The sequence below is a fragment of the Rosa rugosa genome, chromosome 5 (genome assembly GCF_958449725.1).
Source record: "Rosa rugosa chromosome 5, drRosRugo1.1, whole genome shotgun sequence".
In the NCBI taxonomy this organism is placed as follows: domain Eukaryota; kingdom Viridiplantae; phylum Streptophyta; class Magnoliopsida; order Rosales; family Rosaceae; genus Rosa; species Rosa rugosa.
Window position 1 is genome coordinate 27,556,316 of NC_084824.1, and position 24,815 is coordinate 27,581,130.

General features: G+C 38.1%; 2 protein-coding genes and 1 pseudogene across 2 annotated transcripts; 1 reads left to right on the top strand and 2 right to left on the bottom strand.

Moving 5' to 3' along the window:
- Positions 1-477: 477 nt before the first annotated feature.
- On the bottom strand, positions 478-2,617 carry LOC133711472 (phosphoglucan, water dikinase, chloroplastic-like; annotated as a pseudogene).
- A 2,290-nt stretch (positions 2,618-4,907) lies between these two features.
- On the top strand, positions 4,908-8,052 carry LOC133711473 (uncharacterized). Its single transcript, XM_062137590.1, has 10 exons — positions 4,908-5,004; positions 5,308-5,503; positions 5,598-5,706; positions 5,957-6,032; positions 6,158-6,222; positions 6,867-6,968; positions 7,291-7,380; positions 7,507-7,581; positions 7,696-7,728; positions 7,856-8,052. The coding sequence occupies exons 1-10, from the start codon at positions 4,908-4,910 to the stop codon at positions 7,958-7,960; spliced, it is 948 nt and encodes a 315-aa protein (XP_061993574.1). The 3' UTR covers positions 7,961-8,052.
- A 12,359-nt stretch (positions 8,053-20,411) lies between these two features.
- On the bottom strand, positions 20,412-24,615 carry LOC133709199 (probable aldo-keto reductase 2). Its single transcript, XM_062134862.1, has 5 exons — positions 23,918-24,615; positions 23,634-23,834; positions 21,818-21,990; positions 21,634-21,736; positions 20,412-20,921 (listed from the first exon to the last, which is right to left on the bottom strand). The coding sequence occupies exons 1-5, from the start codon at positions 24,128-24,130 to the stop codon at positions 20,583-20,585; spliced, it is 1,029 nt and encodes a 342-aa protein (XP_061990846.1). The 5' UTR covers positions 24,131-24,615; the 3' UTR covers positions 20,412-20,582.
- Positions 24,616-24,815: the final 200 nt, after the last annotated feature.

Here is a 24,815-nt window from a genome sequence, read left to right on the forward strand (position 1 = left end):
ATCTTTTCAATCCCAATGTCACACCTCAACAAATTGCCTCTTTGGTTCCCATTAAACTTACTCCTAGCAATTATGTACTCTGGAGATCATTATTCACTCCTATCCTACAACAATTATGCTTGCCACTACCGTTTATCCAAATGGATATTACTGATCTGTTAAGAGGGTCATTTCCTGTAAACTCAGGGCAAGGCTCTAAAGTCTAAACAACTTTCCTATACATTAACATTTTCAATTAACCGAGTAGGAATTCCAAATCCAAAATATTATATATTTGATGTCACTTTAGAAAGAATTAACAATGAATTTACCTAAAAGAAAAGGCAAGAAACTAAATATAAACAGCAGTGAAATATCATTTTCTCATCATATATCTTGTAGAAAAATTTATGTCAATGTAACACACTAAGATGTCATTTAAAACTTAACTTCTACAAGGGAAAAAAAAAACATAGCAAGTATAACTTTAGAATGCCTTTATTGTCCAAACCTTCCAGCATTGAAAGTCTTTTGAGTTCATGATGGAATATCTTGAACTGCTCCACAAATGCTTCATTATATTGTCCAGGGTTCATGGTTATTCTTGCAAGCATAGCTTCTGTAGCAACTAGATCTTCAGGACCAGCATTGCGGTGAAGTTTGTTTTGTATTGTATTCTTAATTTCTTGCTGGAATTTATACATTTGTTCAATAGTTAAAACATCATTAGTTAGATTAGAAATAAGAAAAATGATACTATCCCATCCTTTTTTTCTTTCTATCAAATTACATGGCACAAAATGATACTGACTGTGGGATTTATCATAGTATGTTATTGCATTAAAATAATGCAATAAATGCAATGCAAAGTATACCTTAAGGTCATGAGGGATATCATTCCGATGAGCAATGTCCCTGATTCGTGTTAAGGGGACAGATGCAGTAAACTCTGCCTTGAAAGATGGCAGACAGGGATGAATTTTCCGAATAACAATTATTTCCTGAACAACAAACATAAATTTTTGAACTCAGGAAAAAAAAAAACAAAGATAAAAATTAAATGAAGAACTTTAAAGTTGAAGAAAAAACAGAACTGTTCATATAGTTTCAAAAACACATTCACAAACAAAGATATACGAACCAAGTTTTGTTGTGTGCTGAAATATCCAGGAAATTTTAGTTGGAAAGCAAAGTAGGATTTTTAACAGCAAGAGGGTGGAAGTGAATTCAAGTGGAATAGAGTGGGGGTTTTCGGCATTGGTGAGCACTTTAAATAAAGAAATACTCCATCATTTGTTCTTGAGTTGGACTATATACAGGGGCAGCTGTGCTTCAAGTCGTTTGGGGTGTTAGTTCTTATTAGGACTAAATACTGTTTAGTCCTTTAGCTTTTGACCATAAAACACTTCAGTCCCTGACCTTCTAATTTCACACATTTAGTCCTTGTACTTTAAAATTTCAGACCAATAGGTCATTGCCGTCTAAAAGTCGCAGCGAAATGTCTATTATGCCCTCTGTTTTTTTTTTTAATAAATTTATTCCTTTCTCTTTTTTATTTATTTATTTATTCTTTTTTCTTTATTTTATTTATTCTTTTTTTTTTTTAAAGAAAGAAAGAAAGGAAAAAAAAACAGAAAAAAATAAACAGAAAGAAAGAAAGGAAAAAAAAATTCCTTTTCCAAAAAAAATAAAATAATTAATTAATTAAAAAAAAAAACTGAGGGCATAATAGATATTTCGCCACGACTTTTAGACGGCAAGGACCTATTGGTCTGAAATTTTGAAGTACAGGGACTAAACGTGTGAAATTAGAAGGTCAGGGACTGAAGTGTTTTATGGTCAAAAGCTCAATGACTAAACAGTATTTAGTCCTTCTTATTACTATTTTCTTTTTGAAAAGAAACAGATTTAGTAATCAAAACTATGAAAGCTGGATCCTCTAAGTAATTTTCATTGAGGAGAAAACCATAAAAACCAATGACAGTTCCCAACTCATGTCAAACAAAACAAAACAAAACAAAAAAACAAAAAACAAAAATAAAACCGACCTGGGGTGAAGTATCTTTCCTGCAGGAAATTCTTTCCAGTTCTCGAAATATGACCCTGGAAATCTCAGCATGCCGGTTTGGTCGATGATGACCTCCATCTTCAAAGCAAGGAATTTGGCCTGTGTTTATCCACTGCATTAGAAGAAGATATAAGCAATGCAATAAGGGGAAATGATCATTTACCCAAATTTAGGGTTGGTTAACCCCACTTACCCAAACACTCTAAGAGTTTGACCACTTAAATAACTAGTTACATTTTTAAAACCCAATTGCCCAACTCTATCAAACCAGGCCTATTTTCTTCAAAATTTCTGACCGTTTTGCCCTTTTATAACTGTCAAGCTTTCAAAATCGTAATAGAATGAGATTTAGATAGAGAAGCTCCCTGATTTTAGAGAGAGAGAGGGTCGACGCGATTTCTAGAGAGAGAAGCTCCCCGGTTTTTGAAAGAGAAGCTCTACCATTTTAGAGAAAGAGAGGAGCTGTGCGATTTCTAGAGAGAGGATCGGAGCTCTGCTATTTCTAGTGAGAGAAGTTTTGCTGCGATTATCACATGGAGCCAGATCGAGCTCTTGTTTGTGTTCCTCCATCGCGGTTCGATTCTTTTCTTCATCGATCTCTAATTGTTTGATTTTAGCTTGGTTTAATCTGTTTGATTTGAATTTCTAGGTCTTTTTGTGTATGAATTGCTATGTTAATTTCGAACTTATTTTGGAGAATCTGAGCTCCGTGTTAACTTTGAACTGGTTGTGAAGTGTTTTTGTAGTTTTGATTTGAATTTCTAAGTCTTTTTGTGTACATTGTGTTACTTTTGAATTATTGTGTTAACTTTGAACTAATTTTGGTGAATCTCAGCTTCGTGTTAACTTTGAGCTGGTTGTGAAGTGTTTTTGTAGTTTTGACTATATTATTGAGGGCAATAATCTGTCTATTGGGGGGCAATAATGTGTTTTAATTGTTATCTAGTCTCTATAATTGTTGGTTAGTGATCTTTTCCTTTATGTTCAGAGCAATTTGTTACAGTTTCTGAAGTGTTTTGGTAGTTCTGACTACATTATTGGGGGGCAATAATATGTTTATTGGGGGTTAGTAATCTGTCAAGTGTTATGAAGTCTCTATAATTGTTGTCCAGTGATCTTTTCCTTTGTGTTCATAGTAATTTGGTACTGCTTCTGATGTGTTTTGGTAGTTCTGATTATATTATTGGGGGGCAATAATAGTTTTGTTTTGTTATTTTGCAGGAATATGGTTGATCCTTTGGTTGCTAGGTACATTTATTCTGGAAAAGGTTATATGATTCCTTTGAATCAATGTATGCGCTATTCTGACTTGTGTGAAGACATTTTTCGTACGTTCCAGTTTTTACCAAGTGATGTTATTGAGCTTCAGTATTCAGTTCCTGGTTGTGAAGTACTTTCGTGTTGATATGTATAAGAAGAGCTACAGTTTTCCTATTCGGCTGATAACCAATGTTGATGTCTTCTTTTGAGTCTGCTATTGACTTTATATTACCTCCCCTTGCAAAGAGGCCACTTGGGAGGCCTAGGGTGAAGCGATTCAAGTCTAATGGAGAGGTTGAAAAGAAGCTAATTTGTTGTGGCCGTTGAGGCAAAATTGGCAGTCATAACAAGTTGAGCTGCACAGAACCTCTTGTTCAGTAGTAGTACATGTTTATGTAAAGGATTGTTAGGTTTTACAGTTTCTATTGGGGGGCAGTAATAGGTTTATTGGGAGGCAATAATTGTTTATATTCAAGCTAATTGAACCATTTTTCTTTTTAGGATGATTGATATTAACTTTTAATTTGATTTTTGTTGCTTTTAGAGAAATGGATTAAATTTTGAACAGGTTTGAGTTTGCAATGACTGCTTACAGGTGGTTTATTGGGGGGCAATAATCTGTCTATTGTCCCCCAATAAACCTGATTATTTGGGGACATTAGTTCATCTTGTGACTTGAAACCAAACTATACTTTTGCAAACTAATTTAAAACCCAACTGAGTTACTTCTAACCATCTTTATAAAGATTATTGGGGGGCAATAAACTTTTTATGAACCCCCAGTAAACCTAATTATTTTGTGGATTGAATCTATCAGCAATTTGTTGAAAGGACTTGTAATGATTTCACTATGCCAAAAAGGCCTTCAGACGACACACTTCAGACGACACAAGTATTGTTTTGTGTCGTCTGAGTTTTTCAGACGACATAATTTTTTTTTATGTTGTCTGAATATAGGCTAAAACCATACGAGTTCAATTTGGAAAAATGACCAGCATTCAGACAACACATTTTTGTTGTTGTAAAAGATGATGATTTCCTATCTCAAATTTGGAGGGATATCCAAAATTTGATCAAGTACTTTTCCCTCTCTAATAGCCAAGCTCTAGTTGACTAGAAAATGTTGTGACATTCAGACAACATTTAAATGTCGTTCGAGTGTAGAGCTTGTTTTAAAATATTCTAGGTTATTTTGACTTGTGCCTCGCAATTAAGTCATTTTCTGTCCTTCTCACTCGATCTGCTCTCTCAGCTCGACCTAGACCTCGCGAAACTGAAAACCTTAAAAACCAGCCTCTCTCATCCTCACTCAGCTCTCTCATATCTCGATTCTCACCCTCTCCTTCGTCTTCTTGCTCTCTCGATTCTTCTTCTTAATCTCTCCCTCTTCTTCTTAGTTTTGATTTTAGGGTTTGATTTCGATTAGGTTTTTCTTCTATTTAGGGATAGGGACCTGTCCATCAGCACAAGTCTTTCACTTCCCAAGAACTAAATCACAGAGCAGGGGCGGATTCAGCCCTGACTGGGTAGGATTCAAGCCCCATCGCCGAACTCGGTTGGAGAATTGGAGCACTCCCGAGTCCCGACCCGAACACGGAAGATGGAACACAGAACACAGCAACCTGCAAGGCTACAACCAACAACCAGTCTCCGCCAGTCCGCCTCTGCAGTCTCTGAGTTTCGCCTCCAGGCTCCAGGTATCTCACTATCTCTCTCTCCCTCTCCGAGCTCTGCTCCTCCTCTTCTTCTCTTCTGAGTTTCTGAATTCTAAATTTCTAATCTGTAAAATTGGGTTCGCTACTTTGATTTCCATTTGATCTTGTTGGGAAATTATGATGGGAAATTAGTTTTTGAATGGGTAAAGTTGAAATGGGTTTGATTTGACGATTTTCATTTGATATTTTGATCTTGATGGTAATTTTAAGTTTTTAACAAAGGTAATGTTACTGATTAACTGATTTTCTCCCCTCCTTTTAATTTTGGATCTCTCTCCTTTCTAGTGTTTTCAATCTGCTGGGTGACTGTTGCAGTAAGGAAAAGATCGTCTCCCATCACTTGTCAGCCGTTTTCAATCTCAGCAAAGAACTCAAAGCCGCCATTGACGTGCTTCCAAGCTTTGCGTCGCGGTCCAAACGACGTTATCGTCAAGTCAAGGAGGGATTCTCCAGGCCTTATCTTCTCCAGGCCTCCACCAAGGTAGTTCCTATTCCAACTTTTCCTTGTTCTCATTGTTGTTGTTTCTAAATTTAATCTATTTTGATTTGGGTTTTTTTGGTGCAAAATGAACCAGATGGCTTTGGAATCCTATACATTTGGACCGTTCAAAATCGGCAGCAGGGAAGTGTTTCACAGCTCTAATCTATCGTATGCCTTGGATAATCTGTGCCATGTTGTTCCTGGTACCGTTCTTACTCTCTTACTCTTGGATGCTTTGATGGCTCAGGTTACTTTTGCGGTTTATGTAATACTTATTTTGAAAATTTGTTTGAGATGTAGTTGAGTATTAGAATAAGGTTTTCTTTCTACGCACATGGAGGAATTCTAAATCAATTGTTCTTAGTCAGAATCAATGTGAATTCATTTGAAAGTTCATGGACATTAACATTCTTGAGGATGGTGTAATGAGACTGGACATTTCAAATTGTACAGATGAACAAAATACGGCAGGAGCTGCAGTCATATTTGTCAAATGGACCAATTACAATTGTGACTGGGAGTCAAACAGGTTTTAGTTTTCTTCTCTTGCCTTTCTAAGATTTCTGGGCTATTGATTATATGATTTGTGTTTCATGGTTTAAATGTCTAGTAGTTTATGGGTACTCTTTGACTCTTTATTTTTTGTTAGTGCAGGTGCTAGCAGATATGGTATAATTATTGTTGCAGTAGTGGCAGGATATGGCTACTTTTGGTGGAAGGTAAGAGGTTTGTTTTGTGCGATATGATAAACAGTACAGACATGCATGATTTCTGTGGTTTATTGTTGGGGAAATAAAGAGACAAATATACGTTCACATTGTAATATTGATATTGTAATTTCCATAGTCCAAGTTACCCTTCTGCCCTTATTAGGGTCTTTGAAACTTTTACATTAGTTTCTTTCTCTTTTCTTTTTTGTTCATATCAAAAAAATAGAACAAGAAGTCTCATGTGATGTTTTATGTTTCCTGGCCACGTTACAAAGCATTCCATCTTATTCATACATTGGAAGTTTATTATATATATATATATATATATATATATATATATATATATATATAGGTTTAGAGTACATGAATTATTTCTAATTTGAGGAGCATGTCAATGATTAAGAAATGCAATTTAAAGTGTTGGCTTGGTCATTATCTCTGTACCTAGGGCTTCTTGCCTAAAATTATGTATTTATAGCTTGTCAATTCTGTACTTATGATTGGTTTCAGCAAATAATAACCACCTTGGCTTGATAAACTCATTAATTCATTATGATTCAGGACAATAAAGGATTGGATGACTAAATATTTATAATATTTTTTCCTTCTCTTCTGTACTGTCAAAATTTCTTACTCTACATGTGTGTTTTCAGGGGTGGAAACTTCCTGATATGATGTTTGCAACAAGACGTAGCTTAGCTGATGCTGGCAAGTCTTTTTCTAAACAGATTGACGGTGTCTTTTCATCGATTTCAGTAAGTTTTCCTTTTCTCATCTTATGTGTACTTTGGAAATGGGGACAACTGAAACTTCTTTATTAGATCATGTTGGATTAGATGATGGCTTAATCAACTACCATTAAAGAGCACCGTATATATGGTGCTTGATATTCTGTTAACTTTGGTCATTGATTCTAATTGATGCAGTTTAATTTTGTTTGTCAATAAAATAATGCAATTTCAGTGTCTGTTGTCCTTGAGGAAATTTGGTAAATTCCTTCAAATTGATAGACACATTTACCTCAAATATAAGTGCATAAACAAGTTTCTACTCTGTTGATATTTTGCTTGTTTTCAGATCACCAGGCGACAATTATCTTCAAACTTGGATGGTGTGGACTGTAATTTAGCTGAGAGTATTGAAACTACTGTTAGGACACAACAGGAGGTGGGCCCTGTCAGATACTAATGAGCTACTTAAATTTTTCTTCTTCTTCTTCTTCTTCTTCTTCTTCTTCTTCTTCTTCTTATTGTTCTGGTTTTGTTAAGTTTAACTTTTTCAAGACATTTGCAGGTTATTGAACTACAAGGAAAAACAGATTCCATCAGCACAGATTTTAGAAAAGTTCAACATGCAGTGCTGACTCTGGTAACTGATTTTATTTTGTTTTATCTTATTTATTTATATATCTTTCTTGTTCTCCTACAAGTAGATTCACATATATGAATTCGAAATCTGAATTTTTTTTTCTTTTTGTCTCAGGAAACTAAGATTAACATAATAGAAGGCAAGCAGGTATTATAGTACTACTGACCACATGATACATGTACTTTTGACAAATGATTTATATACTTCATGATGCATTATCTTTGAGGAAAGATAGAGTTTCATTCTAATTGTTCTGGCCTTCTGACACCTCTAGGATTCAACTAATGACGGAGTGTGGAGGTTGTGTGACTATGCCAAGAGATTGGAAAATAGCAGAACCACAGAACGTATTCAGGCATGTATTGAACTCTTCCTGTGAACACTACTGGCAGACCATTTCTTATGTCTTATTTAATAGAATTTTAGGTTTTGTTTCGGTCTAACGATTGATTTCATCATGGCTGTATGAAAAATTCAATACTTATGTCTTATTAGAATGTAGAAATAAGTATAAAGTTGCAATCTTTTTTTTTTTTTTGTTTCTTTTGACCCATTTCCCTTTTTTCTGTGCACATCGTATCCTTTTGTATGGTGTTTCGAGTTGAGGCAAGGCATTGTTTTGCTTATAAAAGTTTGGTAGAATTTTTGTGTTTATCTGCTTGTGAATGTGCATTGAGGGATTTTGTTTTTGATTGAGATTGTGGCGAGGCAATACGGAGCTCTATGGGAAGTAGAACATGTAGATTGCAGGTAATCTCAGCCTGGTGGATTTGGGAGTGTTCACTGATGCCAAATTCTTTCTCAATTTCATATATGTTCTCCTAATGATATTATTACTCTCTTAAATCTAGAACATGCCTTTCATGTCAACAAAAGACCTAAAGCATGAACTAATCATAACTTTGGCATATCTTAGATCTCTGTTATACATAACTTAATTTACTGTAATGGTGATGGTGTTGGTAATTCATGGAGCAGTAAATTATGTTTTGAGGGAATAAAGCAAGCCTTGGTAATTAGAATTAATTACTAAACTGTACAGAGACATTGATGAATAAGCATGACTTAGTTTTGTAAAGTTTTAGACCATCAGTGTACCCTTCACTTCGATCTTCTCTCCCTTCCCTGTTCTTTTCTTTGGGTTTGCTGCTAGATTTCATGATTAGATTGCAAAATTTAGATTATTGTTTAGTCATTCCTTAAACAGAAATATTATAGCTACAAGTTTTTTTTTTTTTTTTTTTTTAGCTTTGGGTCAAGTTTGTCTCATAGTGGGATTGCTTTTGTTCAAGTTTGCTTTTTTTGGCTATGGATTCTGGAGCTGAAATCAGCTTGGCTCCTGTTGGCTCAAAGCTTTAAGATTTATTAGCCAAAACATGTAAAGTTAAAAGAAAACAAGGGATAAAACGAGTATGGGAATGGATTAAACAATGTTTTTCTTGTATGTTTTCACTCTATTTCTCTCACTCTCCATTTATTCTATTGCAGTGATGGATTCTTTTTTGCTGTAAAGGAGGATTCATTAATCGATCAAGGAAGCTAGGGAAAGCAGAGGTTTTTTACAACTTAAGCAGGTATATTCTCAGTTTATATATATATATATATATATATATATATATATATATATATATATATATATATATATATATATAAACTGGCTTGGCATCTCCTGAACCCTAAGGTCAAACTTTTGATTGCTCCTGATACCTCATTCTGATCGTTGTCATTGCAGTGGGAAAGAAATATAAATCACTATTACACAATGGAGAATGCTGATGTTGTCTGGGCAGAGTGGGCAAAGTATGTTCTTAAGTTCAAAGATAACTAGTGTGTAGGTTAACTAGTAGTTGGAGATATGTAGCATCAGCTTTTGGACATGCATAGTTGATATATAGGCCAGATTTTGATTGCAGTACTGCTAGCTATTTTGCTATGTTGTTTAGTTGGTTGCTCAGATTGTGTATTGCTTCTGGTTTATTAGCTTGCAGTATTGCATGCATATATTTTGCTGGCTGCCCAGATTAGTAGATATGGGCCATTTAGAACTGATGCTGATGATTAGGTTTGTGTACATGAGACAATGGTGGATTAATGGGAATTGCAATGAATGATTTTGGATGTGGATTTTATGGTTTCATGAATGGGCAATTTTAATTTCCAAAATGCATGCATACCAATTGTAACAAAGGACTACTACTATGTGTTATCTCAAATTGCAAGCTACAACAAAAGCACACTAATGTGTGGTTGCAGCTGCACAAAAGCAACACAAAAACCAATTAGAAATCTATTGTCTTTTCGGCTTTGGGACGACAAAAAATTGTAGTCTAAATGGCAAAACAATAACATAAGTTAGATGGAATTGTTGGCTGAAGCATATAATAACAACAAATAAGTGTGGTTTGCCTTGATCACAGACAATATAAAACATGTACTATTAGTGGTCTTTTTTATATTCAGATCACAAATATTTGTCGTCTTAAATAACCTCAAACAACAGTAAATTGTCGTTGTAATGAGACTGACATAACAGAAAAAATATGATATCTATTGTCTAAACCATTTCCCAACATCACATACGTATAATTTCAAAAGCTTTCACACAACACTTAAATGTCATATAAACCTACCCTAGAACGGCACTTAATTGTCCTCTGATGCGCTTTACGACCACAGATAATTGTCGTTTAAAGTCAATTGGCACAACATTTAATTGTTGTTGTATGACAAATCACAATGTTCCCAAAATGCAAAACTCATCAGACAACACATGACTTTTAGTCGTCTGAAAAATCAGACGACAGAACACTTCTGTCATCTGATACCCCCAAGACACGACACCGTACTAGACGACACATTTTGGTTCGTTCAGACGACAGAACAGTTCTGTCGTCTGAAGGCCTTTTTGGCATAGTGTTTGAAGGCAACAGAAGTATTTCATATAATCTAAATCATGTCATTTCACCATAATTTGAAAATAAGTCTAATACGAGAATTTACAATCCCTATTTTTGGAATCCCTAGGTTAAATTCCTACTTTCAAAATGAAGATCCTACTTTACAGTACATTAGATATCATGTTCATGACTTCAATCTTCACTTTCTCCAAGCTCCATCAAGGGTCATGATTCTCTCTAGCATTCTTTTCCTCATGCTGTCCCCAGCTTCCTTGCATGGTTCCTCCCCCTTTATTATGCTCTCCATGAAATGAAGCATAAAAGGTCCACAATTGCTGCTGATCTTTTGTTCTCCGCGCAAAACAAAACCAAAATTATCATTTTATAATCAAACATCCTAACATTACTGACCCCCAATAAAGACATTATTGGAGGGCAATAATTTGTCTATTTCCCCCTAATAGACCACCAAAAAAATCACTACTTTCTATCATTGATAGATTATTGCACTTTAATAAACACAAAACAACAGAAAACTTTTCAAAGCCCCAATTACAATTATTAATGAACCATAGTCAAGACATTATTGGGGGGGGGGGGCAGTAATCTGTCTATTTCCCCCTAATAGACCATCAAAAAAACACTCCACTTTCTATCATTCACAGATTATTGCACTTTAATAAACACAAAACAACATAAAACTTTTCAAAGCCCCAATTACAATGATTAATGAACCTGTCACGCCCCATTTTTTATATAACATTAAAAATCAATATATAATCTCATAATTATACATGTGTGATGATTCAACCATCAATACAAAATACCTAAAAAACTTTTCCCTTTTAAACCAAGTACATATTGATGCCCTGAACCCACTATGTCAAAATATACTCACTCCGCAGAGTCATATATTACACAAGTTTACGAATTAAATTGCCACAACAAAATAATAAGTAAACGCTCCTCAGAGCTTACTACAAAGCGGAAGTCTTAACAACGGTAAAGTCACAAAATTGGCCTCCTACCGTAAAACTGTCAATCCAACTTCTCAACTTCAGCCACGATTTCCCTGACCTGCAGGATTAACCCATACACCATCGAATAATGTACCGGTTTGCTGCACAACAAACCGGGTAAGCTTACGAAAGCTTGTATGAGTAAACTCAAAGACCACAAAGCAGAAACACATTCTTAAGTCACCTCAACCTAAACAACAATAAGCACAGCTCACAACTACAACCCTCAATTTCATAACCTTCCATATCATGCTTATGTAAGTCAACTCGTGACTAAAACCACATGCTCAGATTCTCAACCTAGCTTCCAATTACACAATTTCCTGTCAAACAAAATCTCCTCAAGTAATGTTTGGAACCATTTTATTGCACTACGGCGAATTACAAAATCACACTCCTTTCCTCCTTACCGGAAGCTTTTGTCATCAACGTGACATCAAAGGTGAAAACAATGAAATCACTTTCTTATCCTCCCCACAGGGAACACTCGTCACCACTATGGTCCCTCAAATCATTCAAACCCTCAATGGTAAAACAAGAAGAAAGCAAGGCAATCCTAATTCAAACAAAGGTAAATCAATTCATAGTAACCCCTGCGTATAGTTTTAGTTCAGAGGTTACATTAAAACAAACAATTCAAATCATAGAAATCATCACATTGATCATCACACAGATTTCACGGGTCATCACTCAGATATTTTCACATTCTTCGATCACATAGAAATCATCACAAAGATCATCACACTGATTTCACCAAATCATTACACAGATATTCCTACACAAGCTTTACACAAAAAATCATCAGAAGGAATTCATCACATTGATTTCACCTATCATTACACAGATATTCCTACATAAGCTTTACACAACAATCATCACAATGATTCATCACACTGATTTCACCGATCATTACACAGATATTCCTACACAAGCTTTACACAACAATCATCACAAGGATTCATCACATTGATCTCACCGATCATTACACAGATATTCCTACACAAGCTACCATATCTTAAATCACAAGTTAAGATAGTCATACTAGACCCATGGTATCTCAACAAATGAAATTCTATGATCACAACTCAATACTCAATTTCACTATTTCCAAACGATAATGAACTCAATACGTCATATGTTGCCCATATCACAACAATTGCACCAATACATATATATTTCACGTAAATATATATATATGTAGTCATCCACTCAGAAATGCCACTAATACCAACTATAGTCACAGTTAAACAATAACTCCAAGACAATATGGTAACTTATTCATAACGAATATTGTGAGATTTACTCACCTCTGAATCCTGCTGCATCTTCACATGCTAACCAAGACAAGCACAAATACCGCAATATGCTCAACACAAGTCTGACAAATACCTAAACACATACGGTCTCGATTCAATCCACGAATCACAAAGTGATTAAAGTTTGAAACCCCTATTTGAACTAAAACCCTGAAAGTAACGCCAATCGAGGCGGAACTTCATCCGAGACCACCCATAGTCTCTGGAATACTACTACGATCATTATGTCAAAGGTACAAGTCGATTGCACAGTCGGATCCTCACAGATCGAAAATTGAGAGAATCGAAAACGGTAAAAACTTTAACAAAATCATACGATCTCCAAAAATTACGTATTATATATCAAAATGCTCGTATCGACGAGTAGATAACAAATAAAACCAGAATCTATCCCTGACATGGCCGGAAATTGCCGCCAAACACCGCCGCCTGCCAAACTCAAAACCACAACAATCCAACGGTCCAAAATGTCAAGAATACTAAGTAGAGCAACTTTAATACCTGGGGTTCAATCCAACTCGGTCTAGATCACCGCCAATAGCAGTCACAAGCTAGGAAAATATTGTTCACCTTGAGTTGACTCTGATCAGGTGTTAATCGTCCAAAATCACCACCAATAGTCGAAGGAGGAAGCTCCTACGAGAAGAATAAGCCCAATTTGAAGCCCTGCCATCGCCGGAGTTGAAAATTTGGGTCGGATCCCGAAGCTCCAAGCTTTCTCGGCTTCGATCCGCCGTCTGGGGTGGTTTCTGGAGCAAAAGAAGGGCACAGGGACGATGGCGACTTCTATCTGAGTCGAATAGGGTCAGCCTTATCGCCGGAGGTGGCCGGAGTAGAAAGATGCAGTCGGGTCAGACCGCAGGGTCAGGTCGGGTCGGCCAGATTACAGAGAAAGAATAGGTTCTGGAAATTTCTGGAAAAGTGACGGAAATGGAAATCACTTTCCATTGTGATTTCCATTTCCGGAAATCCTTTATTTATAGTAAATTTTAGAAAATAGTAGGTTTTTCCGCTGACCATAACTTTCTCATACGAACTCCGATTTTCGCGTTCCACATGTCCACGAACTTGTATCGACGCACTCTATGACTCTTCTGAAGGAAGTTTTCAAAGAAACCCAATGTATAAAAAGTTAACCTTCGTGCCCCCCTAAAATGACGCTTCCTGAATAATTATTTGTCCAAAAAAAACACGTACTCGTACCAACAACCACTGAATTACTTTTAGAAAATCCTTGAAAAATAATTACGAATTTCTGGGTTATTACACTTTTGCTTCTGTTTCCGCTCCCTGTTTGCTTTGTGCAGGTCTGTGAGTGCCAGCTCTAACTTAGCTGCCAGGTCCTATGTTGGCATCTGGCGGCTTGTGCCAGTTTGGTTTTCCACCGCTGACTGGGTGTGGGGAATCGGAGGGGTAGTTTGGGGTTCACCACCGATGTTAGCTGGGGTGGTGAGCAATACACAGTTAACGGTGACCGCAGAATTGGTGGGTTGGGGGTTGGCGGATTGATCCACTTGATCATCGGCGCCCTCCCCGCTACCGTTAGTCATGGTAGATTATAAGGGAAAGACTTTTTTCTCAAAAATTTCCACAGATGGCGTCAATGTTAATGCTCGTGATTTAGCTGCAGCCGAATCCAGTTTAACGCTGGTCCTAGCTCAGACAGCTAACTGAGATGAATGTGGTGTTAGCGGCACCTGTCAAGTAAGATACACAGGCCGTCAGAGGGGGAGACTGCAATTGGCGACCTTTTCAACTCCAATACCTCAGTCAGTTTATGCATTTGTATTAACAGAGTAAAGTTAGGTAAGATAATTATTGTGTGTTTAATGAGGAGAGAGATGGACCTTTTATAGATGGAGAGGAGACTGATTTTTTACTTGCTTTCGATGTGGGACTGATGTACATCAGGTCTCAGTTTCTGATGCTTCAGCGAGGTGGTTTTGGAGCACGTCAACGGTGATCTTGGTCTGAGCCTAAGCTCCAGTGATAGTCCGCCTGGTGGTGTTCCCGAAGGCATCACCCATGGCGGTGTTAGTGCCACTGGTGGCATCATGGGCATGACCCATATTAGCTAATTATGCTTAGGCAAATGCCTATGTAAGTATGTGTGTGTGTGCGCGCGCGCATGTGTGTGTGTGTGTGTGTGTGTGTATTGTTTCAGCTGTCTCAAGAGGGGACCGATCCAGCTAAACCACGAGATGTCTTGGTTTGCTACTATCGCTATCGGTCTCGCTTATCTGTAAAACAAAGGAAGGTCAGAGGGAAGACCGGGTGTGCCGGCCTTCAACGCTCTGATGCCTAAGTCAGTATCGTTATAAGATCATGATAATGGAAAGCGATAGTAAACAGTTACCTCTTTAGGTCGTTGAATATGTTCTTAATATAGCAGATTTGTGGGAGCTTGGTCTCGTTTCTTTCGGTGTGGGACGTTTGGGGTTCCCGATATCGCCCCTGAGGGGTATCGAGACCCTTAGCTGGGAGCTTTCTTTACTTCTACATTGGCTATACGAGTCTTGTGCTTCCGGTACTTGTGCTTCCGATACTTGTGCTTGGGAGGTATATGCATACCAACATATATAACCAACATATATAATGTTGTTTAGATGTGGATACATGCTGCCAGAATACAGAATTTTAAATAAAAAGTTGGTTATTGCCCCCCAATAAACGCTTATTGCCCCTTAATAAAAGGTTTTGAATTGATGTAATCTCCTCATCTTCTTCCTCAATCAAAATTTTATTTGTCTAATTTTAGAGAGATTAGTTCCCCTTCCCCTAATAAACTTTTATTGCCTCACAATAAACATTTATTGAGGGACAATAAAGGTTTATCCCCCAATAAACCTTTATTGGGGGCAATAAACCTCTCCGGCGACCTATGAGATCTCCAATGACCTCTTTGAGGACCTCTGGCGAGGTTTCATAAACTTTTATTGCCCCCAATAAATGTTTATTGGGGGGGTAATAAATGTTTATTAGGGGGCAATAAACCTCTCCGGTGACCTATGAGATCTCTGATGATTTCTTTGGGGACCTCTAGCAAGATTTTTAAAGAAGTTCGGTGGCCGGCGATCTGTGACCGGCGACCGGAATCCGGAAAGTCTCATATGGCTTCTCTCTCTTCCATTTTCTTTCTCTATGTGACAAAGGGGTGAGAGCAAAATAGTCTAAAAAAAAATTAAAAAAAAAAACTTAATTGGGTATTAGGGAACAATTTTTAAGAGTCATTATGGGTAAGTGGGAAAAAAAATAAGTAAGTGGTATAAAGGGAGAAAAAAAAAGTCCCTAGTATTAGGGTAAATGGTCAAAATCCCATTTAAATATTTGTCTTTAAAAACTTAAATTTTGTATCTTCTAAAAATTACAACCAAAAATGGAAAGAATGAGTGTATATTATAAAATGGAGAGTGTGGATTTCACTCCCTTTGTTTTTAAGCTTTTTTATCCACAAGGGTTAAATCTCTAATACAATTAAGTCGTAGTCAAAATGAGTCATGTAACTGGAATTCTTTTTTTTCCTTTTAAGGGAATTGGGTGCCAAATGTGGATAACAATACATAATGACTACTCTTGGGATGGCACGATAGAATTGTATCATTGTTTAGGTAACCCTAAATCTACCCTAGATAGAAAGCTCTGAAATCAGTAACCTGACAGTAGTCTGACACTACTAAGGTTGGCGCCGAGCAATTCAAACTCCACTTAATTTATTCTTAAACCTTGAACCACCATACGCAGAGAGGGCTTCCCCAGGAATATCAAATGCAGCTACAAACTCTAACTTGATCAATAACCTACTCTTTATCAACAGCTTCTTCCTTTGCTTTTTGGGAAACTTGGACTCCTTCAGAAGTTTCATCTTTTTTGGCTGCAGCTTATCATTCTATTCCTTATTCTTGCTGCCAATTGGCCGACCTAATTTCCATTTCTTTGCAAAAGAAACTACTATGGCCCCGGTCTTTGAAGCTAAAGCCAAGGAAGGTTCAAAATCGAGTTGAACAGGTGAGAAGGGAACCAACTATTTCGATTTCTTGGCATATATATATAGGTGCCCAAAGGTGCCGGAGTCGGGTTAACACCCATGATCAGAGTAGGATCGCACACAGTCATGGTTTGACAATCATCACTGTCAGCAGCAGCAAGAGTCAGAACACGAAAGTATGCTACCTGAGCTGCCAGTGCAAAGGCAGAAACACCGAGAGAGCAACCAAACCACTAGAAAAGGGGTTAGGGATCAGCAACATCTGCCACTGCAGCTATCAACTGCTTCCCTACATCCTAGATTTTGGGTTAAGGTTGGGACGCATACCAGAAGAAGCAGAAAATAATCCGCCCTTCTTCTACTGGAAGGGAGGACTAGCGCAGCCTGAAGATGGGCGCTTCAAAAGGCCACAAACCCAGCAAAAACCTACAAACTTCTCCTATTTACAACGGAGCACAACTGAGACTCCCGGAAAGAATTCAAACATAAAAGGGGGATATGCTTGTCTCATTGGCGCCTCGATTTCATGACGCAACCAGATACTTACAAGTACCTTGCTAGATCTCGGGCTTGTCAAGCTGTAGCACAAACCCTAAAGTGGAGCCAACCATTAAAGCTGCCTCTACAACCAATGCTGGCGGAAGACCAAAAACTTCCACCTACACCAAAATAGAAGTGATTGAGGCTGACTTCATGTTGAAGAGGCCATTGTAAGGGGCCAAAGAAAGCAGGGACTTTCTATAAAACCACGGACCCCCATTAACAATGCGATCCCTCTCCTACCGAGAGGCGATTCTTCAAATCCCAAATGGATGACATCGTTCCCATCAGAGCCTTTGCATCAATTTTCTTCTTAGCCGAAATCAGACGCCCAATTACGCAATGATGCTGGGAAATTGTAGCATTGCAACCGCCCCCAAAGATGATTTTCCCATTCTCAGAAATGGCGAGCGACGCCGTGGATCAGGCAGAGACCTTGTCCACCATTATGAAAAATGATGACGTTGGTGAGAGTAGCTTTCTGGTGTTGGTGAAAGTTGCTGTTGTTGTTGGTGAGAGTAACTTTCTGGTGTTGGTGATAGTAGTAGCTTTTGGTGTTGGTGAGAGTAGTTTTTTATGGTGGTGAGAGTAGCTTTTGAGACCTGGCCGGATGTCGTCAGAGTCCTCGCCTGAGAGGAGAAAAGAGAGAATGCTCGATGACTTTTTACTCTAGTGACATTTTCGTAAATATGTTGATTTTTGATATCCAAAATTTAAAACAATTTTTAATCTGTTGGGTAACGTAATATACAAAAATAGCCCTATATGTAATTGGTCATTAAATATATTGGTGTATATCCATATCTTATAAAATATTTCACCCTTTTGTTTAGTTTTTTTATTAGTTTTTTTTTTTTAACAAAAGAGATAATGTCATCTAATTAAGGCTAAAAACAGCATATAAAATATTTCACACTTTCGTTTAATTTTTTTATCAGTTTTTTTTTTTTTTTTAAGAAAAGAGATAATATCATCTAATTAAGGCCAGAAATGCCATATAAATTATGTTTCAAAGAGATAAGCAAACAAAAGACTTGATAAATAAGTCAGGTAACGAGCGATGATTTCATGAGAGTCACAACCTCCATGGTAAAACATGTAATCATCTTCGAAGGATTTAGATCTATTATACGACGTCATGAGAGTCTCAACCTCCATGGTAGAACATGTAATCATCTTCTGAGGATTTGGATCTACTATACATCTAGCTCTAACAATTCAAGCACTTTTTTTATATTTTTTTATCAAATAAACAACTCATATACAACAACTAGTCTATTGTGAGTTGAACTCACGATCTCCCACTTACAAATGGGACACTTAGGGCTAGTTTGGGAGTGCTGTGACTTTTAAAAAAAAACTGATGTTGCTATGTTGTGAGAATAATCAGCGGTGAATTAAAACTGGTTCGTGTTTGGTAAATAATACTTTTAAAAGTGGTGCCAGTACATAAAACAACTTCAAAGTGTGTTTTAATTAGAGTAATGGTAAAATGAACCCTAGCAGAGCTCTGCTAGGGCTGAGTGAGCGCCGCCCCCGGGCCTGGCGACTCTGTACCTTCCTCCATTCTCAATGGCAGGCTATTTCGGCATCACCTACGATGCTGTGTCAATCGAGTACGGCGATGGTCGTCTCTCATCACCCTCTGAGTTTCTCGGAGAAACCACAGCAGTCTCAATCGTGTATCGCGGCCTTGGTTTTGCATGTCCAATCGGCTTTCTGTGGGAGAGGTTTTCCGGTCGTGCCTCACCGTGAAGAGTTTCAAGTCAGTTTCAAAGTGGGTCGAATACGACCCAAACTTGGACGACTGAAGGTGGTGTCAGGCGGCTGCATCACCGAGATGGTTAAGGGGGTGGCTGACCTCGTATGGAGCGAGACGGCGGCAGGGCGATTGAGTCTTCTCCGGCAAGGGTTGGAGGGGCTGTGTTTGGGCCGACGCTGGTTTTCTTTGCAGATCGAATCGGCTTTAAGGGGCTTCCCGGGTCTATTGCGCGGCTACCTTCCTTCTCGAATCCATCAAGCTTTGGGCGCGACTAGGGTTTCAGGCAGGGATTCCGGTGCGGCGGCTCAGATCTGTGGTGTTTGGGTGCGGTGGCGTTCGGGTGCCCAGAGAGGAGCTGAGGCTAGGGTGCCCATGAGCTGGGGTGCCCTAATCAGTTTCAAATGGACTTGGGCTTTGGTCAAGGCTGCTTTGTCAGACTTGACTTTGGTCTTGGGCCGGATTTGGATCCGTATTTGGGATCCTGGTGGCTTACAATTCTGGATCTTGGATCCGAGACAGCTGCTCATATTGATCTGGTACTGGTTCTGGTTCTTAGGAGTTCGTTTGCTAATTTTCGAGTTTTTGACACCCTCGGTTACTTTCAAACTTCTGGTGAGTGCATCACCTCTTCTAGGTGATCATAACACCGGTTACGGTTACGGCTACGGTTACCGTTACACTATTATATTTACACTGCTTTCGTGACATATGCAGTGCAGCGATGTCGTTCGACATCAAGTCACATCCTGGTTACCTCTCATTCAAGATGCGTTTGTGCATCTTGTTATCCTTTATTGTTTTTTCTTTATTATAGATGCGCTTGTGCATCTCATTATGCTTTATTGTTTTCTTTCGATGCTTTTGCATCGCTTCATGTAACCTTCGGTTATCACTTAATATAGTTTGTCGTCCTTCCTTCAAAGAAAAAAAAAAGTGTGTTTTAATTGAAAGCAGCTTCTAAAAGCAAACTGGTTCGTGTTTGCTTCTAAAATCTGCTGCCAGTGAACTGTAATTTTCAATTAAAGCTGCTTTTTATTTATTTATCAAACACAATAAAATCTAAAATTTTAGACAAAAGTTTTTATTTTTTTTAAAGTGAAGCAATCCCAAACGGAGCCTTATGCCAGACTAAATGGTACTGGACACAATTTAAGCACTTTTAACTTGAAAGAATTGCAGAATTTTTGTTTGCCTTAGATGATTTGTTACTCTTGGATACTCGGAGTGACCTCCTTCCACTTTCAAATAGAAAATCATTGTCTTACCATCCCACCAAACACACGAACCTGGATACTAGGACAAACTATAAAATTCAAATTTAATACAACACTTTTTATTGTTTCAAGGACAGACAGTGAACATATTACTCTGGTGAGTCCATAAACGTACTACCAAGTCTTTGAACAAAAATACAGATTCACAAAATTCTCAAGGCACAAAGAGGCATTATTGTGACATAACTCAGAGAATCTAGGCACATACTTATGTGGCTTTCCATGAAGACAGTTGTGGAGTGTCAGAGTCCCTCCAAGTACTGAAGCCAGTCTGATATCTGTCGCCCTTAACAGCATCTGCAGAAGCAAAAGATTCAAGCTCAGCCATTTCTTCTGGTGTCAGTTTCACAGACAGAGCCTGAATGTTCTGGTTAAAATTCTCAATCTTGGTGGTTCCGGGTATAGGGCACACATCATTTCCTTGGTGATGAACCCAGGCCAGAGCTAGTTGAGATGGGGTGCAACCCTTCCTTGCTGCAAGATCACTTACTCGCTCAAATATTGTTTTATTATGCTCTAGGTTTTCAGCTTGGAACCTGGGCATATTCTGCAACCAACGCAGTACATATTTGAGCATCAAGAAATATAGCCTTATCAAACCAAACGATATCCAAAGGCACTAATATGCAGATTGAACGTAACTCATACATAATACGAAAAATAATTTGGGCTTCTTCCACATCAACTGCCGTATTTTCTTAGCACTGAAAGATATTTGAGAATTGTAGTAAGAATTATAATAAGCTTCTTATGATTACGATCATAGCATGGCACTCCTTTTGTTGGGTAAGCATGACAGTGCACTTTGACTTGTCAAATAATCAATTAGTGGGGGTGACCCCAAAACTACAGTTACGCTGTGCCATGAGAGCCTGCTGGGCTACCTGACTTATTAATAATATTTCTACTATCTCAAAAGTGTCGGAGTTGAAATCGAAAGGGCAAAAAATGATTTGTCCTATATGAAATTTGCAATACCTCCTCTCAGAAACCGCAGCTCAAAACATATTATGAGTACTTATGAAATTTAATCCCGTAGTGATCCTCTTGAGAGTGATACATTAAGGCTTGAATACTGGAATTACAAAAGACTACTGAATAAAGTCAACCAGGACGCACAAACACAGATTACTAAAGGTCAACTACAAACATAAGATTCAAGAACTTTCAAGGAGATAGAAGGACGAGACAGGGGATCAGCTACATAAGTTTATTATCTAATGCACATGCACATCACAATTAATATTTGTGTAACCAACCTTTCGAAAATCATCATTGGGAAGATTTTCGATGAAATTTGCCCCGGATGATAAGAATCCTCTTCCTAGAGGACTGTATGCAACAATGCCAATGCCAAGTTCCCTGAGAAATTTGGGACAGTAATATCAATGAATTGCTAGCAACGTACTCTATAATAATCTAGGTAGCTCCGTCAAGCCTTACCGACAAGTAGGGATTATTTCTTCCTCTACGTCTCTTGACCACAAGGACCACTCCAGCTGCACAGCAGTTATTGGATGAACTGCGTGGGCTCTTCTTATTGTTGAAGCTGACGCCTCAGACAGACCAATGTACTTTATTTTACCCTCTTCAATTAGCTTCTTCAGCTCCCCCACCTTGTAAAAGACAAAATAAAGGAATTTAAGAAAATGAGAGCTTGCTCAAAATAACCGACTTACGCATCACAGTAACAAAAGATTGATAGTCTAGCAGGGAACGATGCATAAGCTACAAGATAATACAGAACATTATGTGATTTAACAAATTTGGACATGATATTCACTGAAAATGATGATAGAATGTAGTGGCTCTTGTGCTTAACAAATGGTAGTTCTAAAATCTTTTCCATATAGATTAAAGATTATAAATTTCTGGACTGTACTGTAGACCTGTAGTATAATCCCAACTAAAGGATGCAACTCTAATCAACATGTACTTCTATTCATAGATGTTGTGTCATAATGTAAATTTCCCTTATACATAGGGCATAACATAAGTCATATACATATGGGGATCATAACACAAGCAACTAGACATATGAATAAGATAACAGAAGCAAACTAGATATATGCCCAAGATAGCACAAACATAGCAAATGGAAGCTCAAAAACAGTGCACATTTGATTTAAAATTCAGAATTGAAAATGATCTGCAGTTTAGTCATAATCTCAACTAAAAGAGGCAATCACATTAATCATCAATCTCCTACCTGACGCCATAATGCAAATTTTCCCCTTATAAATAGTGCATAAATCATACATGAGGAAGAAGGTATCACAAGCAAATAAACATATGAGAAAGGTAGTAAGCACGTAAATATAGGCCCCCCAAGAGAACACAACCACGTATCCCCAGACCTGGGGATCCCATTTCCCCTTTCTCTATCCTTCCCTCCTTATACTACACAAAGGGGGCAGCAATTATGACTTTTAAGAGGGGGAAGAACTGGTGGGGTATGGGTCAATCAAAGATGAAACGGTTTGTTGGGTTGCTCACTAAGAAGATTTACTTGCAGACATGGTTCCTTTCATTTTCTTGCGGATCCTTGGTTTTCAAACTAATATAATTTTAATATTACTTGTAACACTCCTTACACAAACCGAGTGATAATTACTTGCAACAGAAAGTGCTGGGACCAAATATTGCTCATCAAACAAAATTTATTGAATGATAATTTTGTCATTACTGCTATAAAATATTCACTGCACAGTCAAGTTCATCAATTAGTTTTCCATTGTACAATTTTTTTCTTCACAATGTTCATAGTAAAAGCCTCTCTTTCATATGATATGATCAAAACTTATATTGCCAACAAGAAGACTAACAGACAATAGAATTAAATTTATAGAATCAACCCCTTGGATACTAAAAGCAACTTTACATCAACAAAAAAAATTTGGCAGCCTAGAGATGATTTGTAAATCACTGATTGTCAAGAGAAAAGAGAATCACACATCCTTACACAAACCGAGTGTAAAGATTTGAAAAAGATGGGACTATTTCCTCATCACATGACGCAATGCAACTAAAACAAGATTTGCAAAAGCCCATTTACACTCATCACTGACAACCTCTTCAAACTTGATCAATTCAATACGAAGTAGCTGAGGCGAAAAAAACAGTATCTAGTAGTGGTCAAGCCCTCAGTTCCACTAGGAAAACCACAAACTAGAGGATATTGAGGGAACTAATACATCTGTGAATTAAAATGACTGCATGCAGCGAAATCAAATTGAAGAGGAAAAAGAAGAAATCAAACCGTGACTTCAGTGGGGACACTGGTGTCAATCCGATGCTGATAATAGAGATCAATAGAATCGACACCGAGCCGCTTCAAGCTTCCTTCACAAGCAGCTCTCACATATGCCGGCTCGCCTCGAATCACGGGTTTGTTGTCCGCAAAGCTGCCACCGAATTTGGTGGCCAATTCAACCTTGTCTCTCACCCCTCCACTCAAAGCCTGCCCCATCAATTAATTCAATGAATTCCAAACGATCCCGTATACAACGAGCAACAACTAGTAATCGATTATCGACGACCTACCTTGCCGAGGAGAATTTCGTTGGTGTGGGGACCGTACACGTCGGAGGTGTCGAGGAAGGTGACGCCGGAGTCGACGGCATGGTGGATGAGCTTGATCATGTCGGCTTCGGGCTTCGGGGGCCCATAGTAGGCTGACATGCCCATGCAGCCCAGTCCTTGAGCTGAGACCTCCAGGCCTTGTGACCCGAGCTTCATCCTCCTCATGCCCGCCATGTCTGTGTTAAATGTCTCTGTGAGTGAGCGAGTGAGCAGAAGCAGATAGTAGCAGAGAGAGAGAGAGAGAGAGAGAGAGAGAGAGAGAGTGATGATCGAAGGGTGTTTGGGTGAGTTATATGTAAGTTTGTTTGGTGAATCGGAAACAGTTGGTGGTGGCGGCGTCAGCAGTGAGGTAGTGGGTGGAGAAGAAGATTAGAATGGAACGAGGGGATGGCGTAAGAGCATACGTTAGTGTGACCAACTGAGATGGACCATTGACCAAACGGAAGCCAAACACGTACAGCGGTCTCGGCATGGAAAAGAAACCAATCAGAGGACGGCAGGACGCCACTTCCGCTTATACATAAATGGGCAGTAGCAGCTGACACTGGAAAGCTTCACATCTGCAATGAAAAACCCAATATAAAAATCAACAAACGCAGTTAACAAAATGAGTATATATATCAGAGAAAATTCTTGAGCCCAGGGACCGGAATCGTCCATCTGAGGCTGGAACGATGTTTTCAAATGCGAAAGCCAAGGCAAAGGCGTCTTATTAGTGCCTCGCGAGGCGAGTGCCTCAAGACGATGAGGCAACTGCTTTTCTCGCAAATAATATTCTAATATATTACATTTATAAATTATATTCAAATACATAAAAATATAAACAAATAAATATATTATCATATTATTGAATTCTTTG

What these genes read in the sequence shown, in the direction of transcription:
- LOC133711473 (XM_062137590.1), top strand. Translation starts at nt 4,908, where the DNA reads ATGGAACACAGAACACAGCAACCTGCAAGGCTACAACCAACAACCAGT. An exon ending in GTTTCGCCTCCAGGCTCCAG is followed by an intron (nt 5,005 to 5,307) that starts GTATCTCACTAT and finishes TCTCCTTTCTAG; the next exon opens with TGTTTTCAATCTGCTGGGTG. An exon ending in ATGGCTACTTTTGGTGGAAG is followed by an intron (nt 6,223 to 6,866) that starts GTAAGAGGTTTG and finishes GTGTGTTTTCAG; the next exon opens with GGGTGGAAACTTCCTGATAT.
- LOC133709199 (XM_062134862.1), bottom strand. Translation starts at nt 24,130, where the DNA reads ATGGCGGGCATGAGGAGGATGAAGCTCGGGTCACAAGGCCTGGAGGTC. An exon ending in ACGAAATTCTCCTCGGCAAG is followed by an intron (nt 23,835 to 23,917) that starts GTAGGTCGTCGA and finishes TTGATGGGGCAG; the next exon opens with GCTTTGAGTGGAGGGGTGAG. An exon ending in GTGTCCCCACTGAAGTCACG is followed by an intron (nt 21,991 to 23,633) that starts GTTTGATTTCTT and finishes GTCTTTTACAAG; the next exon opens with GTGGGGGAGCTGAAGAAGCT.